Here is a 20861-nt window from a genome sequence, read left to right on the forward strand (position 1 = left end):
AATTGAATATTAATTAAGTTTCTCTAATCATTTTTAATGTTATATCAACACAAGTCTGTTTAGTAATTCTTTTGATATTTAGTACATTGCAGGTAAACATCGTTTTCATTATTTCGTTTTATTTTTTTTTAGTTTTTTGGCATCTACTTTGATTTGAATATGTTTTATTAACTAAATTGAATTTTATCTAATATATTTCTGATATTATTTTCTTCTTTTATTATTTTTTTAAATATTTTTTATCAACTAACTCATTGCCTTGACGACTTTCTAGGTCAATCACACAACCAACTTTTAAAACTAGATATAAAATGAATAAAAGTTTATTGTTATTAAAATAAAATATTTTAACGTAAAATATGTTCAATATTACAAATGACAGAAACGTAAATTGAAACGTTTTCCCTTCAGATATTAGGCACGCTTCGCCGGACACACTGTATCGATGGCACCAACACATTGCTCCATACGTTTCTGGCGCTAAGAAAAGACGTACGGAAGAAATGCGTGTGTAGATAAAGCTATCTTATGCATGGCAGTGGCATAGTAGATGACAACAGACGGTTCGTTCGGAAGCCCACCTTTTCGCTCCGCCCTCCTCCTATACTGATCCCCTCAGTCAGTTTTCTTTCTCCTTAACGGAGCACCCTTGTTATCGATAGATGAGGTGTGGTGGAATTTAAAAGAATGGAGACACTTGTGTGTGAATCAGGTACCATGTGAAGGGGATGTGTGCTGCCCTTCCGCCCCAATTCACCCCATATCAAAAAACGGGGGGAGAGGGGGGTGGTGTTGGCTGGTGGCGATGATTGTGTTGTGTTAGTAAGTAATTGGTTTCTAATAATTAGTTGCCCTTTTCCCGCGAGTCAGTACGATTCGAACAACGGTAAGATTCGGTTTTGCTGTATTCGGTGTAAGAAAACGCGAGTGAATTTAAGGTTCGTTCACATATACGTGTGGGTACGTCGATAAAATCGATAAACCTTTTGTCCAGCAAGAAGGTGTTAGCAGACGACTTGTGTTTGCACGCGTTAACTGTCGTGAAATGAAAGTATCTTATTATCCCTAAGCTGGTGTTGCCATTCGACACGTTGCACAGCTGTTGGTCGTCCAAGTGTATTGAGAAACTGGATCAAAACAATCGATTCAATTGAACGACGATCGAACGTGGCAAAGTGGAATGTATAGAGTAGTGAGCGGAGATGAAAGTTGTGGAAAATATTCGTCACCTTCAATTGCTAACCTAAAATGGTGCTAAAGTTAAGAAAAGTTTAACCCGATCCGACCAGTGTGAATTGTGAAGTGAAACGCAGTTTGCATAAGTGATCTGAAGACGGAAAGATACGTTCCGCTGGCCATACTTGGGTGAAATTTGCGTACGAAAGCAATGGCGTGCTTTGCGAAGATCTTTGGCAGAAAGCACGGTTCGTTCAATCTGCCCGGTGCCGGTACGGGCGATGGTGAAGTTGTGGTGAGTATTTGCACTTAAAAGGGGATATTCTACACCGCCCCCGTTTCGGATTGGAGCTGCTTGCCGGAACACTGATTCATACCAATTTCGGTAGTACACAACGGTAACCGGAACCGTGTTGGCTCTGACGGCGGTAAAGCAAACGATGTTTTGCTCTTATCACTAGCTGTCGCTACAAGCCGCAATCAGGGTTTCTTGGTACCAGTACGGGACTATTACGTACCATTCCGACACCAATTTGTTGTTTATGATTGTACGGTACGGTTTAAGACACATCTAGAGTGTGAGTGTGTCTCTAAATTATCCAGTAGTGTGTCTGCTGGACGAAAATCAGAAGCTAGAATTAGGTCACTGTTAAACGAGAATCTATGCTACGAAGTGTTCATGGGTATGGGGACAAAATAACATTGGGACAGATACGGTGGAAACTTCCTTATTCGTGGCTTTGAATAAAGTATGAAATGGGTTCGAATAGCATTTTTAACTTTTATTTTATTGGAGGAAAATATTTTCCAAATTTGATTAATTAATTTCCACTTAACTTAGTCGCTCGTTATCGTACAATTTTCGGAGAACAAGCGTCACGAAATAATTATTTTCTTCAATCATCGTTATCGATCTATTAAGATAGATGGACATTGTTTTTTTTTTGTCATTTTGTGTTCCATTTTTTGTGGAGTTGAAAGTCATTCTATCACGATAATGAATGTGCAGATTTATTTTTAGTACCTGCCGTTAGATGAATTTTTATGGAACGATTGTATCTGTGGCGTGTACATGGCCCAATAAATATTTGTTCAACAACTTTACACAAAACATTTGTTACTGTTTTGTATTATATTTTAAAAGTATCATGTTCAGTAATCGAAATAGAAACAATCGACATTTCAGTCACGTACTTCGATGGCATTCTTTATCTCTGTCATTTATGAGAATCTTTTACGAGACTGAAGTTGATCGCTTATCGCGCTCGAAGATAGTTTGTTTGCGAAGCACTTCAATCAATCTATTTTAGGATTAGCTGAGACATGTCCCCTACACCCGGTTCGTTGTTAGACAAGCTGTTTTTTTGTCAGACAGCTTCTTCCTGTGTCCATTTATGGGTTGAAGTAAGCGAAGGTACATATTGTGATAAGTGGATGGTACGCAGCCCCTTCCTTTCTGTCGTGGTGGAATGCAAACGATACATTGTCGGTTTGGTTTTATGTTTACAGCCTTGTGTAAGACACCCAACTCAAGATGTAAAACGGGAACGTATTAAAGTCGGCGCATGGTTTTACTTTCTTCCTGAACAGGCTACACGTGTTACGAGGCGGCTTTACGATGAGGAGCTTAATCAAACGATACCGCCAGTAAACCGAACCAATGGACATATCGGATTGGAAAAGATGGCGGCACCTTCAGCACCTTCACCACCAGCAGCAGCCGAAGCAAAATCCATCACCGTGGTACCGGTGGTGGTCAAATCAAACGAACGTGAGTCAGGGCTGGGATCGTTGGATGAACAATTAAACATTACAAGCAGCGCTACCACAAACGACACTAATCGCGAGCCCGATCCTTTCGGTTCACCAGAGGAACCGTGGAACGTACAGGTACATGCAGACCCACACAGGACAGTACCGACGGTTGTGGTACCGGCAGCACCAATAGTCGAGCGACGCGCATCGAAACCAAGGGATTCCGAGAAAGCGAAAATAAGCTGCAGTTCCCGTGAGGCTTCTACGATCGAACCACCATCCAGCCAGGGCCAGCAGCAACTGGTGAAGGAGTTGCTGCAGAACAAAATTCTACACATGCTGGCACTGCAGTCGAAGGGATACAAACAGTTGACGAAGAGTGAACGGTCAACATTGGTCCGGTTGGAGCAAGAAATTGAAGAGCTGCAAGCGAAGAGTAAAACTCCCGAACCGGCAATACAACACAAGGGCGACCTTAAGCAGACAGAGGAACAAAAAGTTGATCCTGACCGGAACAGTGTTAGCTCGTACGTAACGAATCTCCCACCATCGGTGAAAGCACCGCTAATAGAGCAATCAGTGCCGAATGGTGAAAACCTCACTCAGGAAAACCATAGCGAGGAACACCTGCAAGACGGAGAGATGTCCGACTACGATGTAATCCCGATGCAGAAATCATTGGAAGATATCGTCCCGGAAGCACCAAGTTCGGAGGATGATAGATCGACGGTACTGCCACCAGATTTACCACCTCGTTTGAGTAGAGTTAACATCCTGGAAGAAGCGGACGATACCTCGCAGGATGAGGAACCAACGCCACCGAAGCTGCCACCACCCAGAAGTCAACTCGAACAGAACGTTGTCGATGAGGTGTTGAGCAGATCGGTGCAGGAAACGATCACACGACAAACTCTAAACGCACGAGAAGAAGAAAAGGTACTCATCTTATTATATTCTACCTGAGAGTACATCTTAATGTACGCATTTCCGTTTCATTTTCAGGATATTCCACTTCCAACAGTACCACCTCCATCAAGGGAACCTCCCCCAGTTCCTTCGTCGGATCATTCCGATCAAACGATAGACGATGATCCACAAACTATTCCCAGAAAAGAGATGTTGCTGCGGAAGATGTCATCTCAGCGATCCCTGATAGAGGAACTAGACAATACGACCGGTACGATGAAGAAAACTCGCAAACAGGGTGTTGTGTCGGACAAAACCGATCTGAAGGAGTCGAAAGATATCGTTATCCCGACGCACCCGAAAAGCCCCGACACGGAGCTACTGATCAAGACGGCGATCGTAGCGAACGACTTCCTAAACAACATGATGGACGAGGAACGGTTACATGCTGTAACGGCTGCCATGAGTTCGATGACATTCCCACCGAACAGTTACATTATTAAGGAAGGTGACATTGGGGCACACTTCTTCGTATCGGAAGAGGGCACCTACGAGGTGGTGGTAGACAACAAGGTGATTAAATCGTTTGGTCGTGGCGTAGTGTTTGGTGAGTTGGCGATCCTGTACAAAGCGAAACGTTTCGCTTCGATTCGTGTAACGAGTGGGGCACGCGTTTGGTTGCTGGAGCGTAAAGTTTTCCAGAAAATCATGATGAAGAGTGGTCGAAAAGAGCGGGAAGAGAATGTTCGTTTCCTGAGCACGGTGTCCATACTGAAGGATCTGGAAATTGAAAAGTTGCACAAAATATCCGATCTTCTTAAACGGGTAAGAATGATAAGAGTTTGGGGCTTTAAAAATAGCAAAATTTTCACTAAAAAATGGGTGTTTAATACATTTTCAGGAGTTCTATGCAACTGGTTCGACCATCATTCAGCAGGGTGATCCGGGTGATAAGTTCTACATCATACGTGGTGGTAGTGTGAACGTGATTAAAACCGATAAAAAGGGTAACGATCGTTTGGTGGGAACGCTTCAACGCGGTGCATACTTCGGTGAGCAGGCTCTCCTGCACGAGGATCGACGACTGGCCAGCATCATTGCAAACCCACCGGGAACCGAATGTCTGACGCTGAATCGCATGTACGTGTACAGGGTTTGGGGGGGCGCAATGTGTGAGCAATGTGTTGTTTCTGATTGTATTGTTTGCTTCGTCAACTCAATAGTGCATTCAACGAGTTCTTGGGTGGATTGGACAAACTGCGTGAGGTGAAGCTTTCCGACACGATACCACGTAGCTCAACGATGACAAATATTGTCTCAGGTGAGGCATCTTCGACTGACCTGTTCAATGGGCCTGTTCGGTGTAGGGGGAGGAAGAGTACTTCGTTTAACACGCCTACCACAATTGTGTTGCTTCTTCCTTCCGCCTTCCATTCCATTCTTGTCTCGTTTTCACTTTTCTTTTCCATGTTTTGGTTTCTCATCCCCCAGAGTACGACCACATCCAGTTGCATGATTTAACCTACATCGGGACGCTTGGCATCGGAGGGTTCGGACGGGTAGAGCTAGTACAGTACAAAACCCAGCAAACGTTCGCCCTCAAGTATCTGAAAAAGATCGAAATGGTACGGCAACAGCAGCAGGAGCACGCCTACAGCGAAAAGGACATCATGCTAAGCTGCAACAGTCCGTTCATCGTACGGTAAGGATCCAGTCGGCTTTTACGGTCGTCGGAACCGTAAGCTTGATTTTTTTTTTGTTTCACTTCTGTTTAGCATTTCGAAGGGCACAACACCATTCGATACATGACCGACAATCCGTATCGGGTGTTTTTGGCATCGGTTTTGCGTTTTGATTTTACGTTCTGCGAGGAGCCCTTTTACAGCTCCCGCTGTGTTTTTGCTTGCTTGCCGGTGTCCGATTTGAATTTACGTGGTTGAACGATTAGGGCAAGCCTGTGCGAAGGGTTTCCATCGTTTTCCACCGTTCGGAAAAGCAATCCCCATTCAAGCGAAACGGAATGAAACGGCGGCGGTTTCCGGTGGGTGATGGTAAGAATCCGAGAAATTCGCGTATCGCGTTATGTGCTTTGATCACGGCCACAACGCGCAAAGTGATGACCGAGAGTGGGCGAAGCGTACGGCGCGGTATGGACCATTGGTAACACTCGGGATTGAATTACGAGCTCGTGGAAAGCGATCGAACCCAGTCCAATCCCTTGGAGCGTTGCCGATTGAAACCGATACACTGATGCGCGTTTTGTGAGATTAAAATGAATCTCTCGCGTTCCCATCTGGTGTTTTTTTTATGTTTTGGTTCTGTTTTTTTGTGTGTGTACACCCTATTGCTTTCCGGTGGTTGAATCCAACGGGGAACATTTGATGTCTCGCATTTAGCTTTGATACAAGCTTTGGGTTATCTGTGATAAGTGAAGCGTGCGGGTCATCGCTTGTGGCGCAATGACTTTACCATGCTGTAATGAAGTGACATTAGTAAGGAGATACGTTTGTGATATTTGTATCGTAGGGTTATCAAACATATAATTCTTTTGAAAACAATTTTTTCTATTTTTTTTTATTTTATTACGAAGAAGTATTTACTCTTGAAGCATTGAACTTCAAATTCGTCGAAATTATATACTTATATATTTGGCGAAACCGCTGCAATTTAATGAATTTTCCAAAACTCTTTCTATTGAATACTGTAAATAAGTTTTATTAGTCCTCAACATAATATCTTATCATAAAATCACTGAAAATTTGGACAAAATTAATGGGATATCGAGACGAAGAAAAATTTCATTCGACATTGCTAAAGTTCGATGGACAATGAAATACCAATTGAGTTAGAATCTTGATAGAAAGAGTGAACAACAAAATTCTTTAAATTTTCTCTAAGATCTCCCTTCTGTAAAATTGTTGATTTCCAAATGAGAGTATAATTAACAAATATTGAACATTAGAACATTTGAAATCATGCTAACAATTTGTTTTAGCTTCTTCTTTTTGTGACACTACTACCCCTGAAGAGGTATTGGTCTCGTTTCTGGCTTTCCTTGACTTTATTTACCCGGTAGCAGTATAATTAGTCCTGCGTATTAGTTCTGGTCCGAATGGGATTTGATACACGGCTCTGTCTTGTAGAGACCGGCGTTGCTACCATCTCAACCAACAGACCCAGTTTATGCTCAGATCATGTAAAAGACGTTAATACCTTACTAAGGAAAACGTCTTTTGAATAACCAGAATCACTTTAAATGTATTCTGTGCTTGACAACGAAACTAAGAAGACTTAAGGAATTCTACAAACTGATCTAAAAGTGGATTCCAAGAAAAAAATTAAGCTTCTTTATACATTTGAGTGCAGTGAACCAATCAGATAATAAATAAATTTTAGGAAAAGATTTCGTTCCGGTGATTGATAATTTTTTTCTCACTGGGAATAGTATTGGGATTGCAGTATATTATACAAGGTTTTTGAAAATTTGCTATCTACTCTTCGGGAGTCACAACACCTAACGAAGCTCAGTATAGGAAGAATGATAGGTGGCATACTTAAAATCTTACCGCACTGAAGAGCTTAGTTTCTTCTGCAAGCATGTATCCTCACCCCGTCAACTGATTTCTCTTGCAGCCTTTACAAGACGTACCGTGATAAGAAGTATCTCTACTTCCTGATGGAGGCCTGTCTCGGCGGTGACGTCTGGACGGTACTGCAGAAGAGCAAATTCTTCGACGAGCGTACGGCGCGCTTCATTACCGGCTGTGTCGTCGAAGCGTTCGAGTATCTGCACAGCCGGAACATGATCTACCGTGACTTGAAGCCGGAGAACTTAATGCTGGACGAGAAGGGTTACATCAAGCTGGTAAGTGAGCACGGTATCGTGCCTTGGTTTCCCGATGGAAGGATTCTTAAAGATGGCATTTTTGGTTGGCTGATGAAATGTGCAGGTTGATTTTGGGTTCGCCAAGCGCATCGGACCGAACCAGAAGACGTGGACGTTCGCCGGTACGCCCGAGTACGTGTCGCCGGAAATCATCCTCAACAAGGGTCACGACCGGGCCGTCGACTATTGGGCACTTGGCGTACTGATACACGAGCTGCTGGTCGGGAAGCCACCGTTCCGTGGCAAGAATCACATGAAAACGTACAACGCTATCCTGCGTGGCATCGACATCATTGAGCTGCCGTCTCGTGTGCCCAAGAAGGCACAGGTCTTGATCAAGCGGCTCTGCAGACAGACGGCTGCCGAGCGGCTCGGATACGGGAAGAACGGTATAGCCGACATCAAGAACCATCCGTAAGTGTTTTTCATTGCACGGGTGTGTGTGTGTGTGTGTGTGTACGTTTGTTTGCTTTTCATTGGACAGCTGACGTTAACTTAAAATGTATGCGTTTTTTGTTTTTGTTGGGGAACTATCCATTTTCAGCTGGTTCGGTAGCTTCGAATGGCAACGGTTGAAGGAACGTACGATGCCGGCACCACTCATCCGACCCATCGTGTCCGATAGCGATCTGTCGAACTTTGACGAGTACCCGAAGGACCAGGACGAACCACCGGACGAAATGTCGGGATGGGATATTAATTTTTAATTTGTTCGCATTAAGCAAAAACAAAAATGCTTTACGCAGGCACAATGCAGCCTAAAGGTAGGCAACCCGCACAAAACCCGTTGCATCCATTTTCCGCTTGTACGTTGTTTTTTTTTAAAGTAATTTTCCCAGTAAGCCATCCGTAATGAACGTTAATCAGTTTCATGTTTTTATGTTTGTTTTTTACCACCTTACAAACACACACAGGTACGTTGCGTGATCTATTAGGGTTGTTTGTGTGGTTGAAATGGGAGCAACTGCGCGAAACGTGATATTCGATGGAGCATTAACAATAAAATTGGATCTTACGAGAGTACGTTCCGTTACGGTGCATCATGTTCCATTTGCCATTTGGTGCGATTGATTTAATTACGTTTTCGAACATATCACATGGTAACACACCTGTAGGTGATAGGAGAATTTGCCAATACTCAGTACACATGATGTGAGCAGCAAATAAGTATCTCTCATTTGGAATGGGAAGCTCCATTTGGAATGGGAAGAATGGGAAGTAAGGATAAAACAAATCCCAACCCCATTAAGGTAACGTAATTAAATTTGGACGAGTTTACGATGGTCTCCTCCCTTCCTTATCGATATCGGGACGGTACTAATGAGGGTTTAAAGAACACTTTCGCAATGTGTAGCAGTTGTTGCCGCGCTTAAGGTGTCCGGAAAGTTTCCATCTCCATAACCGTTTTATGATTATGATCTATAAAGCTTATTAATTTGCTTGGGTTTCTTTTCTTCACGCCACCCCTGGTGGGACAAAAGGTAGCTGGGCAACTCATTTGCAATTCCAAGCGCGGTAACTTATATGGTTTTGTCGCTGAATTTTTAATTGCCGCCTGGCAACTCCTTTTCTCTCTCTGCCCGCTTCCTTTTAGCATTCGTCAGGCATGGCGAAGTTATGGATGCTGTCATTAACCACAAAAATAAACTTCGTTGCCAACCTTCGCCATCAACTACTGGCACAAATCAGATTAGCACCCGTAATGAATCATTATCATGTTAGTCACGAGGCAGGTGCGGTGTTAGAATAAGGTTTATGGTGGTATTCTTGCCATCAGATGGTACCCTTTGCTCGTTGCGCTCACTAATGCAATTGCATGTCATTATGAAGGGAAAAAAACTCATTGCTTATGAGGCGAAAAAAAAGCGTGTTTTTATCACACATTCCACACCGAGCGGTAACGATTTTCTTATCACCGAGCAGGAAACTATGTTTCACTTTCAGCTTTTGGTTGTTTTTTTTTCTTTTTTTGCTCAGTGTCCAAAGGATAAGTAAATTTTCCCAACCCATGCTTTGGGTTTGAAACGCTCGTTGAAAGTGCTGCTCACTTGGTAAGTTAGTGAGTGAAGATTAAATTATGCTGACGTGTCATATATCAACCACATTCACCACCCGGGGCGCAGAGGAGTAAAAAGGTTTTATGATGCAGTTCTGTGGTGTTAGTCATATTTCGGTTGGTTGCATCCAGCATACTTTAGTTTCATACCAAGATGGAAAAGAAATTCACACCGAACAGTGAAACGTCCGCTGCAATCTGTTTATCTTCAAGAGTTTTGTTTATTTTGGAAATCATTTTACAACGAGTGCAATTTAGATGATTATTATTTAACATGGGAGAGAAAAAAAAGGAACGTGTTGCTGTAGTGTTGATGGAACAAAAGGATTGAGCTTTTATGTGGAAAAGAAAGTGATTGCCATGAAAGAAAGCGGGAGCTCGAATTTGAATCGCATTGTTAAGTAAATAATGAATAATTTGTAAAACGATTGCGGATGAGTTTCATTGAAATTGCTTCTGTGAATTACGTTGGATTAAATGTCAATGTTGAAACAATGGTACCAATGGTGGGTGGTTTTGAAAAACTGTTCGGAATCGTTGTTTGGCGCAGTGAAAGTTTTTTTTTAAATGTCTGTAAATGTTCAACAATCTAAAGCCAATGATTAAGTCATTTTATATTTTGCACCATAACCAATATTGACTCTTTTGGACTGTCCTTTGAATAGCTTATATTGCCATTTCGTTTGATAATGTAATCGTCTACCTTGAAAATGGTTATTGAGATAAACTTAGCAACTTTTTTTTTTGCTGTTGGTTAATTTCCAATGCAAAATTTATTCAACAAGACAGATGTCTTGTTAGTAAATAATTAAATTTTATAAACTACTTTTCAACCATATTTGCAGCTTTCTATTGCATTAAATATTTTTTTAAAAAATTTTACCAAACAGACGAATAGTCACTCCTTGCTATGAGAGGACGGAATTTAAAAACAAATTAAACTTCGAAAGATAAGGGAAAATCATAAATTCTTTATTGCATTATCTCAGAAAACACTTAACATTTTCAAAGAAACATTTTACTCGCAATCAAAGTCTATTCTTTGTAAAATGTTACTACATTCTAGTGAAAGAGTTATTGCATCTTAGTTTTCATAAAATTAAAATACGAATGCGCCCGTATATGAAAATTAATTGGATTTGGTTGAATCTGTTGAAAAAGAAATCCATAAATACGAATGTAAAAATTGCTTTAAATTTCAAGAACTATTATTCAATTATCAAAATAAGCTTTATCCTATAAAAAGCACTCCACTTCCGTAGCGATAATTATTTTCTGAAACTAAAAAAAAACACCTTCTGTCCAATTTCAGCTGACGATAATTTTTTAACGAATGAAATGATTTAAATAATTAGGTAAACAACCAAAACAAATTAAAGTTTGTCACCTACCATTGCGCCACTATGGTCACCATGGGGAGAAAGAGTGAAAATGTTGCGGTCCTTGTGTCACGGTCAGCCTCCGACTGCAGTTAAAAAAGAGGCAGCTTTTGCTGCATTCACCGCATTCCTTCACAGCCTCACAATGGGTGGTCGCCTGTATTGGCGCTCAAGGCCACCAATTCACGGGCGAACGCATCCGCTTTTCGGTGCCAACCGGAAATGCCGTGTCCGGGGTCAGGTGCAACCACACCACAGACTGGGTCGAAGGTTCGTTTCTCACCCGTCGATGCTCACTGGCGCTCATCGCAAACTCACCCGACGTTCATCGGTGACTGTCCTGTGCAAACAGTTCATTGATGGTTCTGATTGCTCACTATCTAGTTTACTGGGGCATCGTGTTTTGGATAGCGAGCAACGGGCCTCGAGTTGTTTGGTGCTTTGTACGCAGCCGTCACCGAACATCTGGAAACTGCTTTCCCCTAATAGAGCACGAGTTCACTTCGGTCAGGTCGTGATTTCATTCAAGAGCATTTCTGGCAATGTTCGAGATGTAAAGCATTCAACATTATAGTTGGTGCTTACGGTAGGACATGACTACTCATAGATCAATCTTTCAAGACATTTTGTAAAAAAGAATAAAATTTGAATAAATTTCTTTTTTGTTTAAATTAAAACTATGTTTGGATTGAATGAACATATTAATGATGACTAATCATTAGAAATATTAGTAAAGCACCTTAAATATATACCCTTCGCCTCAGTGACTTCATATCGGAATTAATAAAGTTTCTGAAATAGTTTTAGATTTGATCGTTCGACACTATTCTCATGACGTTTTCAGCCTTTCAAAGAACGTCGAAATTTAAAAAAGCCTTTTGATTTACTTCTTCTTTGGTCCAGTTGTTTTGTTATTAATTAAGTCTTTTCCTTGTTTATCAGTATGCCATCATTTTTTTCATCACTTTCAAATTATGATTTTATGTTGTTTTTTAATTGTTTTATTCTTACATTTTGTTACATAATCTATTAATGTTTATTAATATTAATGTTTATAATTTCTATATAATGTTTCGATTTAGCTTTTTTTTACAAATATAATTTATTTAATAATTTTTATGAAGTTTTAAATTTGTAAAACAAGATGAATTTTGAATGATTTTCAGAAATTTTCACTATTTTCCTTATCTCCTACATGTCTTACTAACGCACGACCGCTACCCGAGTGATAACAAAATTCATTTCGAGGAAAATGAATTTCCAGTCGCAGCGGGATTCACCGGTTTCGGGCTTCGTACCGGAAAATGTCCTTCGTGCTTTCCGTTCGGTTTCGGTTCCATGATGCTGTGCGTGCTGCCGCCGGAAAGGTGATGATAATCATCCTAAGCATCCGTCACTGCAGGCGCTCAACGTATGGGCCAGTTTCATCTCGCTGGGCAACGGAACCGGGTCGACTGGGTTGCGTGCGCGAAACAACGCGATCGCGAAAACATTAAAACGGCAAACGAAACCGAACGAAATCCGAACGGGCCACGGGTATTCCGGTACGCGGTTAACACGTTTCGCAGTGGGGCGTTTTCCAAGTGCAAAATTTCCAAGTGTGTAAAACGCGTTGTGATTTACAAATTGCGTGTTTTTTTCTCTCTCCCTCCCCATGTGAAAGCTCGTGTGAAAGTATAATACACGGTTTCGTGCTTAAGCACTGAAGGACTCGATCGTTTCCAAGGCACAAAGTGAAAGTAGCACAGCGAAAGTGATTTTAGTAACGATATGAAAAAGGATACTGCAGTTCGGATTACCAGCTGATTCATAGACGGCAGCATAGTGGGAAAAGGCGCTGAGCTGCAGACAAAAGTCATCAATTTAAATTTCCCCAACCGTCGCTGCCCACCCATCAGCAAACCCGAGGTAATCTCAGCGCAATCAGATTACCGAAGCAAAGGGATAAAAGTCCGGTGAATAAAATAAAATCCCATAAAAAGGACCAACCAGCCCAGAAATAGCTTTCACTCCCTCTGTCCCACTACACCCCAAAAAAAACGCCCCCGAGCAGCAGACCATCTGCCTGCGTATGGGTGCGTACGTGTGTCGGGAAAAAGGTGCGTTTAGAGAGTAAGCTTGGCCTACTAAATGATTTCCCGCAAAGCAAACGAAATGGGCGTCGTGTAGCGTTAGAACGAACGTGTACCAACCAAATGCATGCATGTGAAGTTTCCCATCAAGCTAAACAGTGAGCGTAGCCTGCTACGATGCGGCTGTTTTCTTGCCAGTGCCACCGATGGTGATGCTTTTCGACGGGAAAGGTTCATAGAAGAAAGCACTATACAGCGTCGACCGAGAGCTACTTTACCGGAAACTCTTGCTCTTCCGGGAAGCGCTTGTTCGCGGAGCGGAAACAACGAAATTTAAATTCGTCCCAACGCACACCGTGCTCTGGGCCGGAAGTGTACGGTACGTTCCTCTCGCATCGCATGTGCCTTCAGGGGGGAAGGTGTACTGTAATTGACAGCGTGAACAGGGCACGCGGGTGTGTAGCTTGGTGTAACGGTGTAACGCAGCTGTGAGGTTCGTGTGTAACCGTACCCTCAACCTCGTATGAGTGAGCGCGAATAGGTGTGGTTGAGAAGGAGCATTATCGTAAGTTTGTTTAGTGTGTGAAAGGATCTGCAGTGGATGAAATGTAAAAGCATAAAAAAATAAAGGTAAAAGATAAAGCACGTAGAAAGTTTGACGTGAAATAATATTTGAGCTTACTTTGTGTTAAAATAAAGAAGCAAAAAAAGAAAAAAAAAGGAAAAGAATATTTTTCTTTCAAAAAATGTATGTCCCAAATGTTGATGAAGGTGATGCTACAACGCAACAATAAATAAGTGGTGTGAAGTGGTGTAATTAAAGTGCGTCCTCAGGTGACGCAAGTGTTGTCTGACCAGCCGGAAAATTTGGGTTCTGCTCATTAAAAAGCCCGTAAAAGTGTGTGTGTGTGTGTGTATACCTGCGGAAAGTGTCACTACGGCACAAGTGGCACAAGGTGAATAGGTTGGTGGGGCGTGTGAAGGAGTGTGAAAGTGGCGCCGAGTAAAAGGGAACCAAGTGAATGGTGCATACGACGGAACGGCTCATCAACGCAACGCCTAACGACGGAACGACGTCCAACGGGAAGAATAATGTAAATAATAGATTCTTATGCTAATGAGAGTGTTTCTAATGGTCCTTTCACCATTTGTAACACACAACTTTCCCTTATCCTTCTTTATCGTGGTGCTCCGTTTAGTGCGGTGGAACATTGGTAACTTTGTAACGCCCATATGGATGGATGGTACCGTACCGAGACCCAGTTGCCCAGCTGGTCGCGTCCGTTGGTTAATTGTTGCACAGCAAGAATCTTAATATAATGGGTCGCGCGGTGTTAATTGGATTTAAAGTTGAACGTTAACCGGGGATCGAGACGATGGGGGAACGTTTGCGCAGGAAGGAAACAATTCAGTAATGGGATGCAATTTATCAGCCACATCTTTTAGCTCATTGCGATTTAATTTACCTTGGGAATGCTCGACTTCGTGTGGTTTTCTTCAGTGGGAAAACGGTTCGTCTTTACCACATGGGACCGATTGGATTGGTAATTGATAGGGTGGTCGATGCTGGGAATTGCTGGGTAAAATTACTAGATAAAACGTACCTAGTTTGTTGTGTTGATTAATGCGAAAGTTGCTTAAAGTATAATTGGAAGAGTGTATGAAGAGATCAGTGCTGAAATTATGTTCTTACTATATAGAATTTTGTTTTGCGATATGTAAGATAAATTTAAATGTAATTCGTTTATAAATTATCAAAATAAAAGGGATTTTTACAAAAGAATCAGCTTCTCGCATACAAAACGAATGAAAAAAAGAATAGAGTTATTGGGCCTGATAGAACGAGTTTTGTTAAGAGACACAAGGGATATTTTACCTAGATAAAACATTTTCTTTGAAACGACCGAGAGGTGAGCTACTAAAATAGCATAACATGACAGAGTTGGTCCAAAATTCCCTTTCTTTATAGCTTTTATCACCTCAGTTTTTGAAATCAATAGTCCAAGGAAGCTTTCAAATATTTAAAGAACAATTACTGAATCTCTCAAACACAGTCCAAGTCTAAAGCAACAATAGCTATTGAGAATCTTAAGTAAAAAACCCATTTTTGTTACTTTATTCAAGTATCACAAATAATTTGCTCTTAGATTACGTACAAAAAAAATATTAAAGTAAAATTATAAGAGAGATAATGTATACGACATAGTTATGTGAAGTAGAAAATAAAGTGTTGACCATTGGACTGGCTTCTACCATATTTAATCTTTTTATTAACTCATTAGGCGGAATATAAAGTTGTTTTTGTGCAAATTTAATAGTGGTTTTATAATGTTTTACAATCATTACTTTATTTTCCTAAAACCTAACACCATCAGATGGCAAATTGTTAATTGAAATTATTAAGCTTTCTGAAACATTTCTCCGAAAAATTTAGATCTAGAACGTTGTAATAAAGGACCTAACGAAAAGCATTTTTATTAAAACCATTCTTTTCCGTTCTTTCAATTTAAAACTGAATTGAATTGGATTCTATTTTCTATTCCGTTTCTCGCTCTTCTGCTGACATGGAATTTGCGCAAAAGCTGACAAGCAACAGCAATGACGGACACATTGCCCGGTGCAATTTATTTTTTGACAATTTTTTGACGGACAGCTGTATAGATGTGTGATTCTGGTTTTCTCTTAGTGGTTGTGGTTGAGAGAAAAAAAAGATGGAATCCAATTTGGAAAATAAAAATAAACGCTAATAAAAAGCTTCCTTGTGGATGAATAGCTTTCACTCAAGTTGAAAATAAATTTAAATTATATAAGATACGGCCTTACGGTTGATAGATACGCGCTTTACAACCGCCACACATATGTGTGCCGGAACAATTTATTACCAACCGTTAAATAATTGTTGCATGACGAATGAATCGAACTCTTTTTACTTTTCATCATTTACAATTTATCACCGTAAACCATCATCCGACACAAACTCAATACAATCTGCTTCGGAACGTTTATTTAAATGAAGCGTTACGACCATTTGGGAAAGGGAAATTGCTGAATGGTATGATTTTTTTTTTGCTTCCTTCCTTTTCACTGCAAATAACATACTATATCCGCCAGAAGAAATCGAAGCTACGCTCATAAAACGGTCCATAAGCATGTGACAGAAGTATTGCCCCAGAAAAAAAAGAACGAACGAACCAAAAGCATTAAAACCTCAACCCCAAATTCAAAGCTCAATGAAGCGCACGTATGTAAAGTGATTTTGCAACCATTTTACCTTGAAACGCAACCGGTACAGAAGCTTTCCACGCCACGGGATGTGACGGCGTAAAGAAAATTTAATTCCCATCATTAAACTCAACCGCTGCTCAGCACGCTCGAACGCACCGAGCGCGAGTCCGGGGAAAGCCATAGAAAGTCATCGAAGGCATGTCAAAATTTGCGTTCTTTTTCCACGAAACTGTGAAAGGAAAAAAATGCTCTGCTCGTACCTAATTCACATTATGATGGGGTGTAGTGCGAAGTATGGCAGACGAGACGTTATGTTTTCTTTTTTTCATTTTTGGCATTGGAATATTTCCTCTCCTCGAGCTGCATTGGAAGTGATGAAAATTTTAAGCTATTTTACTGCTATGCTGCTTGCCGGTATGGGAGTGAAAAGAATTTTCGCCAGCCAGTGTTCGGAAGGGCTGGAAAAAACAGGGCCAAATCGGTGGAATTCTCATCATTGAAGTAATTTGTATATTTATGGTGGGTTATAATGGGGTAGAAAGCTTTTTATAAGTTCCCGGAGTAAAAGAAAAGGAAGTTTTTTTCTTCTTTTCAGTGGGATAGATTTAACAGTTTTTTTTACAGTGATCCAAAACTGTGGCTGGTCGGTGTAATTGCCAGAAAAGTTATTGCATTTGAAACCGTTCCCCTTTTTCCTGATACTTACAAATATTCCAAACGCTCTCGATTACACATTCACGTCTACTTTTTATTTTTTAGTAAAGATTGTATGTAAGCGATGTTGTCACAGCCGGTGCAGGGTAAGCAATTTAAACGGAAAAGATTGTTCCAAGGGAAGCATAAAATCTCATTTATGAGCCCCATTAAAACACTTCACCAGCACCATAGTGTGTGTGCGTGTTCCCGCTTGTTCGCGGCCGAAGAATCGAATAATATTTGTGTTCTTTTTTTTAAGTTCTTCCTTCCCTCGAATCCTTCTCGAATGAGACCCCACTCGCAGAAGCTTAAAAAAATGAAAAAGCTTAACGCGCAAGTGACGATGAGGCTAGAAGAAACAGCTGCCAACAACCGGAAAGGCTATCGAAATTTTTGGCCCGTCCTTGGCAGGCAAAAGTTTCATAACGAGTCAATTAAAACGGCTAACGATCGGTTACCACAGTGGCCGTTCTTCCCTTCTAAGTTCGCTTGCCTTAGAGCCGAATCGGACCAAAAAGTGTTTGGAGTTTTCCACCTCCGTGCGGTACCAGTGTGGCCCCAAATGTTGGCAATCATTCAATCGTTTTGAACAAAAAAAAAAACAACGAAGAACTTTTCCGATGCTTGATTGGATGGTAAGATTTGAAGGCTTTTTGGTGAAGTTTTGAAAAATGTTTCCCAAAAGTGGCTTTTCCATGTGGCCGTGAAGGGGTGGAAACGCCGAACAAGAAAGATACGGCTTGACAAATCTACTCTCCCCTGATGATGTTTGGTATTGCGAACCTTATCGACAGCTTTCGCTTTCATCGTAATCGTGATCGAGGTTCGAGTCGATAGACTTAAATTTTTCGTTCGTTTCGTTTCCGTATCTCCCTTGAAAGATTACCACAATTTTTCTTAAAGCAAGCCTTTTGCCTTTTTTTCTCGGCGAAGTGTTTATGTATGTGTGGAAGTTCACCTTTTACCACCACAAAACCTGACCAGCGAGTGGAGAAATGTTGCCCTTCTGCTTTTTTTTTGCTGCGACTTTCCAAGTTCTACTTTCGCCTGCTCATTTCGAAGCCTTTATCAGCTTTAGTGGTGGTGAAAATTGTCTCGGGAGTCGTAAAGACCGGAGAACGATTTCCGATCAGATTTCATCTAAGCTCTCTTAGTTGCTATCAGCATCGGCGGAGGGAGTAGTTCGAAGAGCATCGTTTTCATTGCCAGTTTATCCTTGGCCGGTTCACTGATGAATCACACCGACCGCTATCGGGCTAACAGTGTAGGACGCTTTATGGAATTGTCAGTGGGAAGGATGGAACGATTGAAACAGTGGCACATGAAGTGGCACATTCCCGTTTGGATGAGAATGGCGAGACAAATTGCCTATTATCGCTGCTGAGAAGTTGAACGGTACGATTTGTTTTGATCCATGATCCGTGACCGTTCGGTTGATGGCGTATTAGCTGAGGTAAATCTTTTCATGTTTCAAGAAAAACCATGACCCAGTTTAACAGAAACGATTGCAGGAAAAAAAATGTGCAGAGTTTTTTCTTGTATAACCCATTTTAAAGCACTTTAAGTTAACTGAAATTAAAATAATATTTTCAAAAGTATGTAGGCGAGAAAAATATGTCTATGATAAACCCTAAAGAGAACATTCTAAAGATTCACAAAATGATTAAAAACTTACCCCAAAAAGAAAATTAAAACACACTAAAACGCTTGGGACAATTGAGAAAGTTCTTTTGAAAATTATTTAAAAAAATATCATATTTTATATGGCTGACAGAAAATACTTTAAGGCTTTATTTTAATTAACTGTTTAATGAAGTTTTAGCTATAGTTGTCTTTATTTGATTTTGTAGTTATACGAAACAGAATAAGTTTTATTATTATATTCGATTTTTTGCTTTATTACTTTTTATTTGTAGCGAAATATTACAAGTTTAATTTATTTCAAAGATTCTAAATACACATTTAATTCTATTGAGAAGAGGAAAAAAGTAATAAATTTTATTTTCCACTTTCATGAGGCCAACGTAAGGGAAGCCAAAGTACGAAAACTAATCAATCAATCATCCGTACCTACATCATGTACAGTATATGTTTAGTGGGCACGTGTTTAGTAGGCAAGCTTTCCCATCTTTTGACACACGTTTGGGAGGGTGCGGTTACAAAACAGCCCCTTCAATCCAATTCAATACAACGCCAGTTTTTGATGGAAAGCTGCTTCACAGCCTTTCTACCACACTGACAAAGTAATCGCTCATCGGTTCACCTTACTTTTTACCGCGTAGCTTTTGCGTAGTGATGCAATAAAAAGCAGAAACGTGAAAAGTGCTTTCGAAAACTGAAACTCACCAGCAACATAAAAAAAGGATCTTTTGCGACTCCCACCGATAGTGATTTTCCGCGAACGGAAACCTGAAAGGGCTATTGGAGTGGAGGTTTGTGATGAATACGGAAAGAAAAAACTTGCCAGCTTTTAAGAAGATAATTTACATGATAGATGAAACGGTAGAGTGAAAATTTACTTTTTCACAAAAAAAAAAAACGCAGGCGTTAAAATCTGCCGGAATTTTAGCGCATTTTGCTAAACATTCGTTTTGTATGCTTCTTTTTTTCGCTCTCTCCTTCGTTGAACAACTTCCCGGCAGTGGATCGTTTCGAATATGGTAATCCTTTTTGCCGGGAAATCAGTTCGGTAAGTTGTAAGCCACAAAAAGGACGAGAAGAAAAAGCTTCTTTATGAGCTCAAATAATTACCCGAGGAGTTCGAAGCCCAACCCCAATCAAAGCAACCTACACGTAGGGTGGTTTAGTGTTTAGAAGCCACGATTGAAAGGCTGTCAGGCATCAGAAGCTTACCAACCCGCGTTTCCCTCACGCAGGATGCGTCCCATACTGTCCCATCGTTGTGTTGAGTGAGCTTCAGGGTTACACAAACACACAAGTCCTACTGAGAGATTTTCCTTTGCACAAGAAAAGATTCGCTGCCGCCTCATTTGCAGATTCCTGGCACTAATCAGGCTTCCTCTAAACACTGATTACAGCACAGATTACGTCACTTCACTTTTCACGCTTCATGCGCGCCTTGCAGAGAGGTGTTGCCTGTTTCGTTTGCCGAGACGGAAAACAGAGCAAAACCAAATGTTTATGCTACCATACCGCACTAGGATGGTGAAGTTTGGTTAAGCGGCGTAAGCTTAGGAAGCTTTTGCGTCAATCGCAGACAAACTGTACGGGGTGGCAAGCTTAATTAGGCGATTCGTAGAAATGGTTTTCAAAAAACTACAGACCGAATAACATCATTTACGTAATAGTCGTTACAATTAATTCATAATCATTTACGTAGTTTAGCTCGAAATATAAGCGATCGATCATTTAAAGTTTTATGAGGGTTTAAAATAATGCTTCAGGAAAATGTTACAAACTTTTCATTCGAATACTGTGATTTTTCCCAACTTTCTTATCCTTTGAACCAAAGCTCTTTACGAAAAATAAATAATAATGATAAGTTCCGTCCCTTACCCAAAACAGGCGTATACCGGTAAGCGCGTTCTGGTTGGAACGAAACAAAAAGTTGTCGAATTGTACACTATCGTGTATGATATCCTATTCTGTCGTTTTTCTGTCACTTAACGCCTTACAAGAATAGGCTGGATAAGTGATAACTCTCACCGGTGGTTTGACCACTTTGAAGAAGTTCATGATATATGACCCAC

The 20861-nt window shown here is 40.8% G+C and overlaps 2 protein-coding genes across 6 annotated transcripts in view; both read left to right on the forward strand.

The window, feature by feature from the left end:
* Positions 1-758: 758 nt before the first annotated feature.
* On the forward strand, positions 759-8773 carry LOC125761957 (cGMP-dependent protein kinase, isozyme 1). 4 transcript variants are annotated; one of them, XM_049423581.1, is made up of 10 exons: positions 759-1471; positions 2767-2947; positions 3047-3867; positions 3934-4662; positions 4739-4977; positions 5061-5158; positions 5329-5539; positions 7471-7702; positions 7788-8137; positions 8268-8773. In XM_049423581.1, the coding sequence occupies exons 1-10, from the start codon at positions 1388-1390 to the stop codon at positions 8428-8430; spliced, it is 3108 nt and encodes a 1035-aa protein (XP_049279538.1). In that variant the 5' UTR covers positions 759-1387; the 3' UTR covers positions 8431-8773. The 4 variants fall into 4 exon arrangements, 2 of the variants coding, with proteins under 2 accessions (XP_049279538.1, XP_049279537.1); XR_007418149.1 differs by having other exon boundaries at positions 760-1471; positions 2767-3867; positions 8268-8529; positions 8638-8773; XR_007418150.1 differs by having other exon boundaries at positions 760-1471; positions 2767-3867; positions 8268-8487; positions 8638-8773.
* Positions 8774-12249: 3476 nt separating this feature from the next.
* The window catches only part of LOC125761954 (uncharacterized), a 177867-nt gene continuing 169255 nt past the window's right edge, over positions 12250-20861 (forward strand). The window contains exons 1-2 of one of the 2 annotated variants that reach the window (XM_049423575.1): positions 12250-12702; positions 12834-14324. The gene's annotated coding sequence lies outside the window, so the exon portion shown is untranslated. Of the gene's footprint in view, positions 14325-20861 lie in introns of both variants that reach the window. The other variant, XM_049423574.1, reaches the window with a different exon arrangement.

Source organism: Anopheles funestus, chromosome 2RL (assembly GCF_943734845.2).
Source record: "Anopheles funestus chromosome 2RL, idAnoFuneDA-416_04, whole genome shotgun sequence".
Taxonomy (NCBI): Eukaryota; Metazoa; Arthropoda; class Insecta; order Diptera; family Culicidae; genus Anopheles; species Anopheles funestus.

What these genes read in the sequence shown, in the direction of transcription:
- LOC125761957 (XM_049423580.1), top strand. Translation starts at nt 1,388, where the DNA reads ATGGCGTGCTTTGCGAAGATCTTTGGCAGAAAGCACGGTTCGTTCAAT. An exon ending in ACGCACGAGAAGAAGAAAAG is followed by an intron (nt 3,868 to 3,933) that starts GTACTCATCTTA and finishes TTTCATTTTCAG; the next exon opens with GATATTCCACTTCCAACAGT. An exon ending in GCCGACATCAAGAACCATCC is followed by an intron (nt 8,138 to 8,267) that starts GTAAGTGTTTTT and finishes ATCCATTTTCAG; the next exon opens with CTGGTTCGGTAGCTTCGAAT.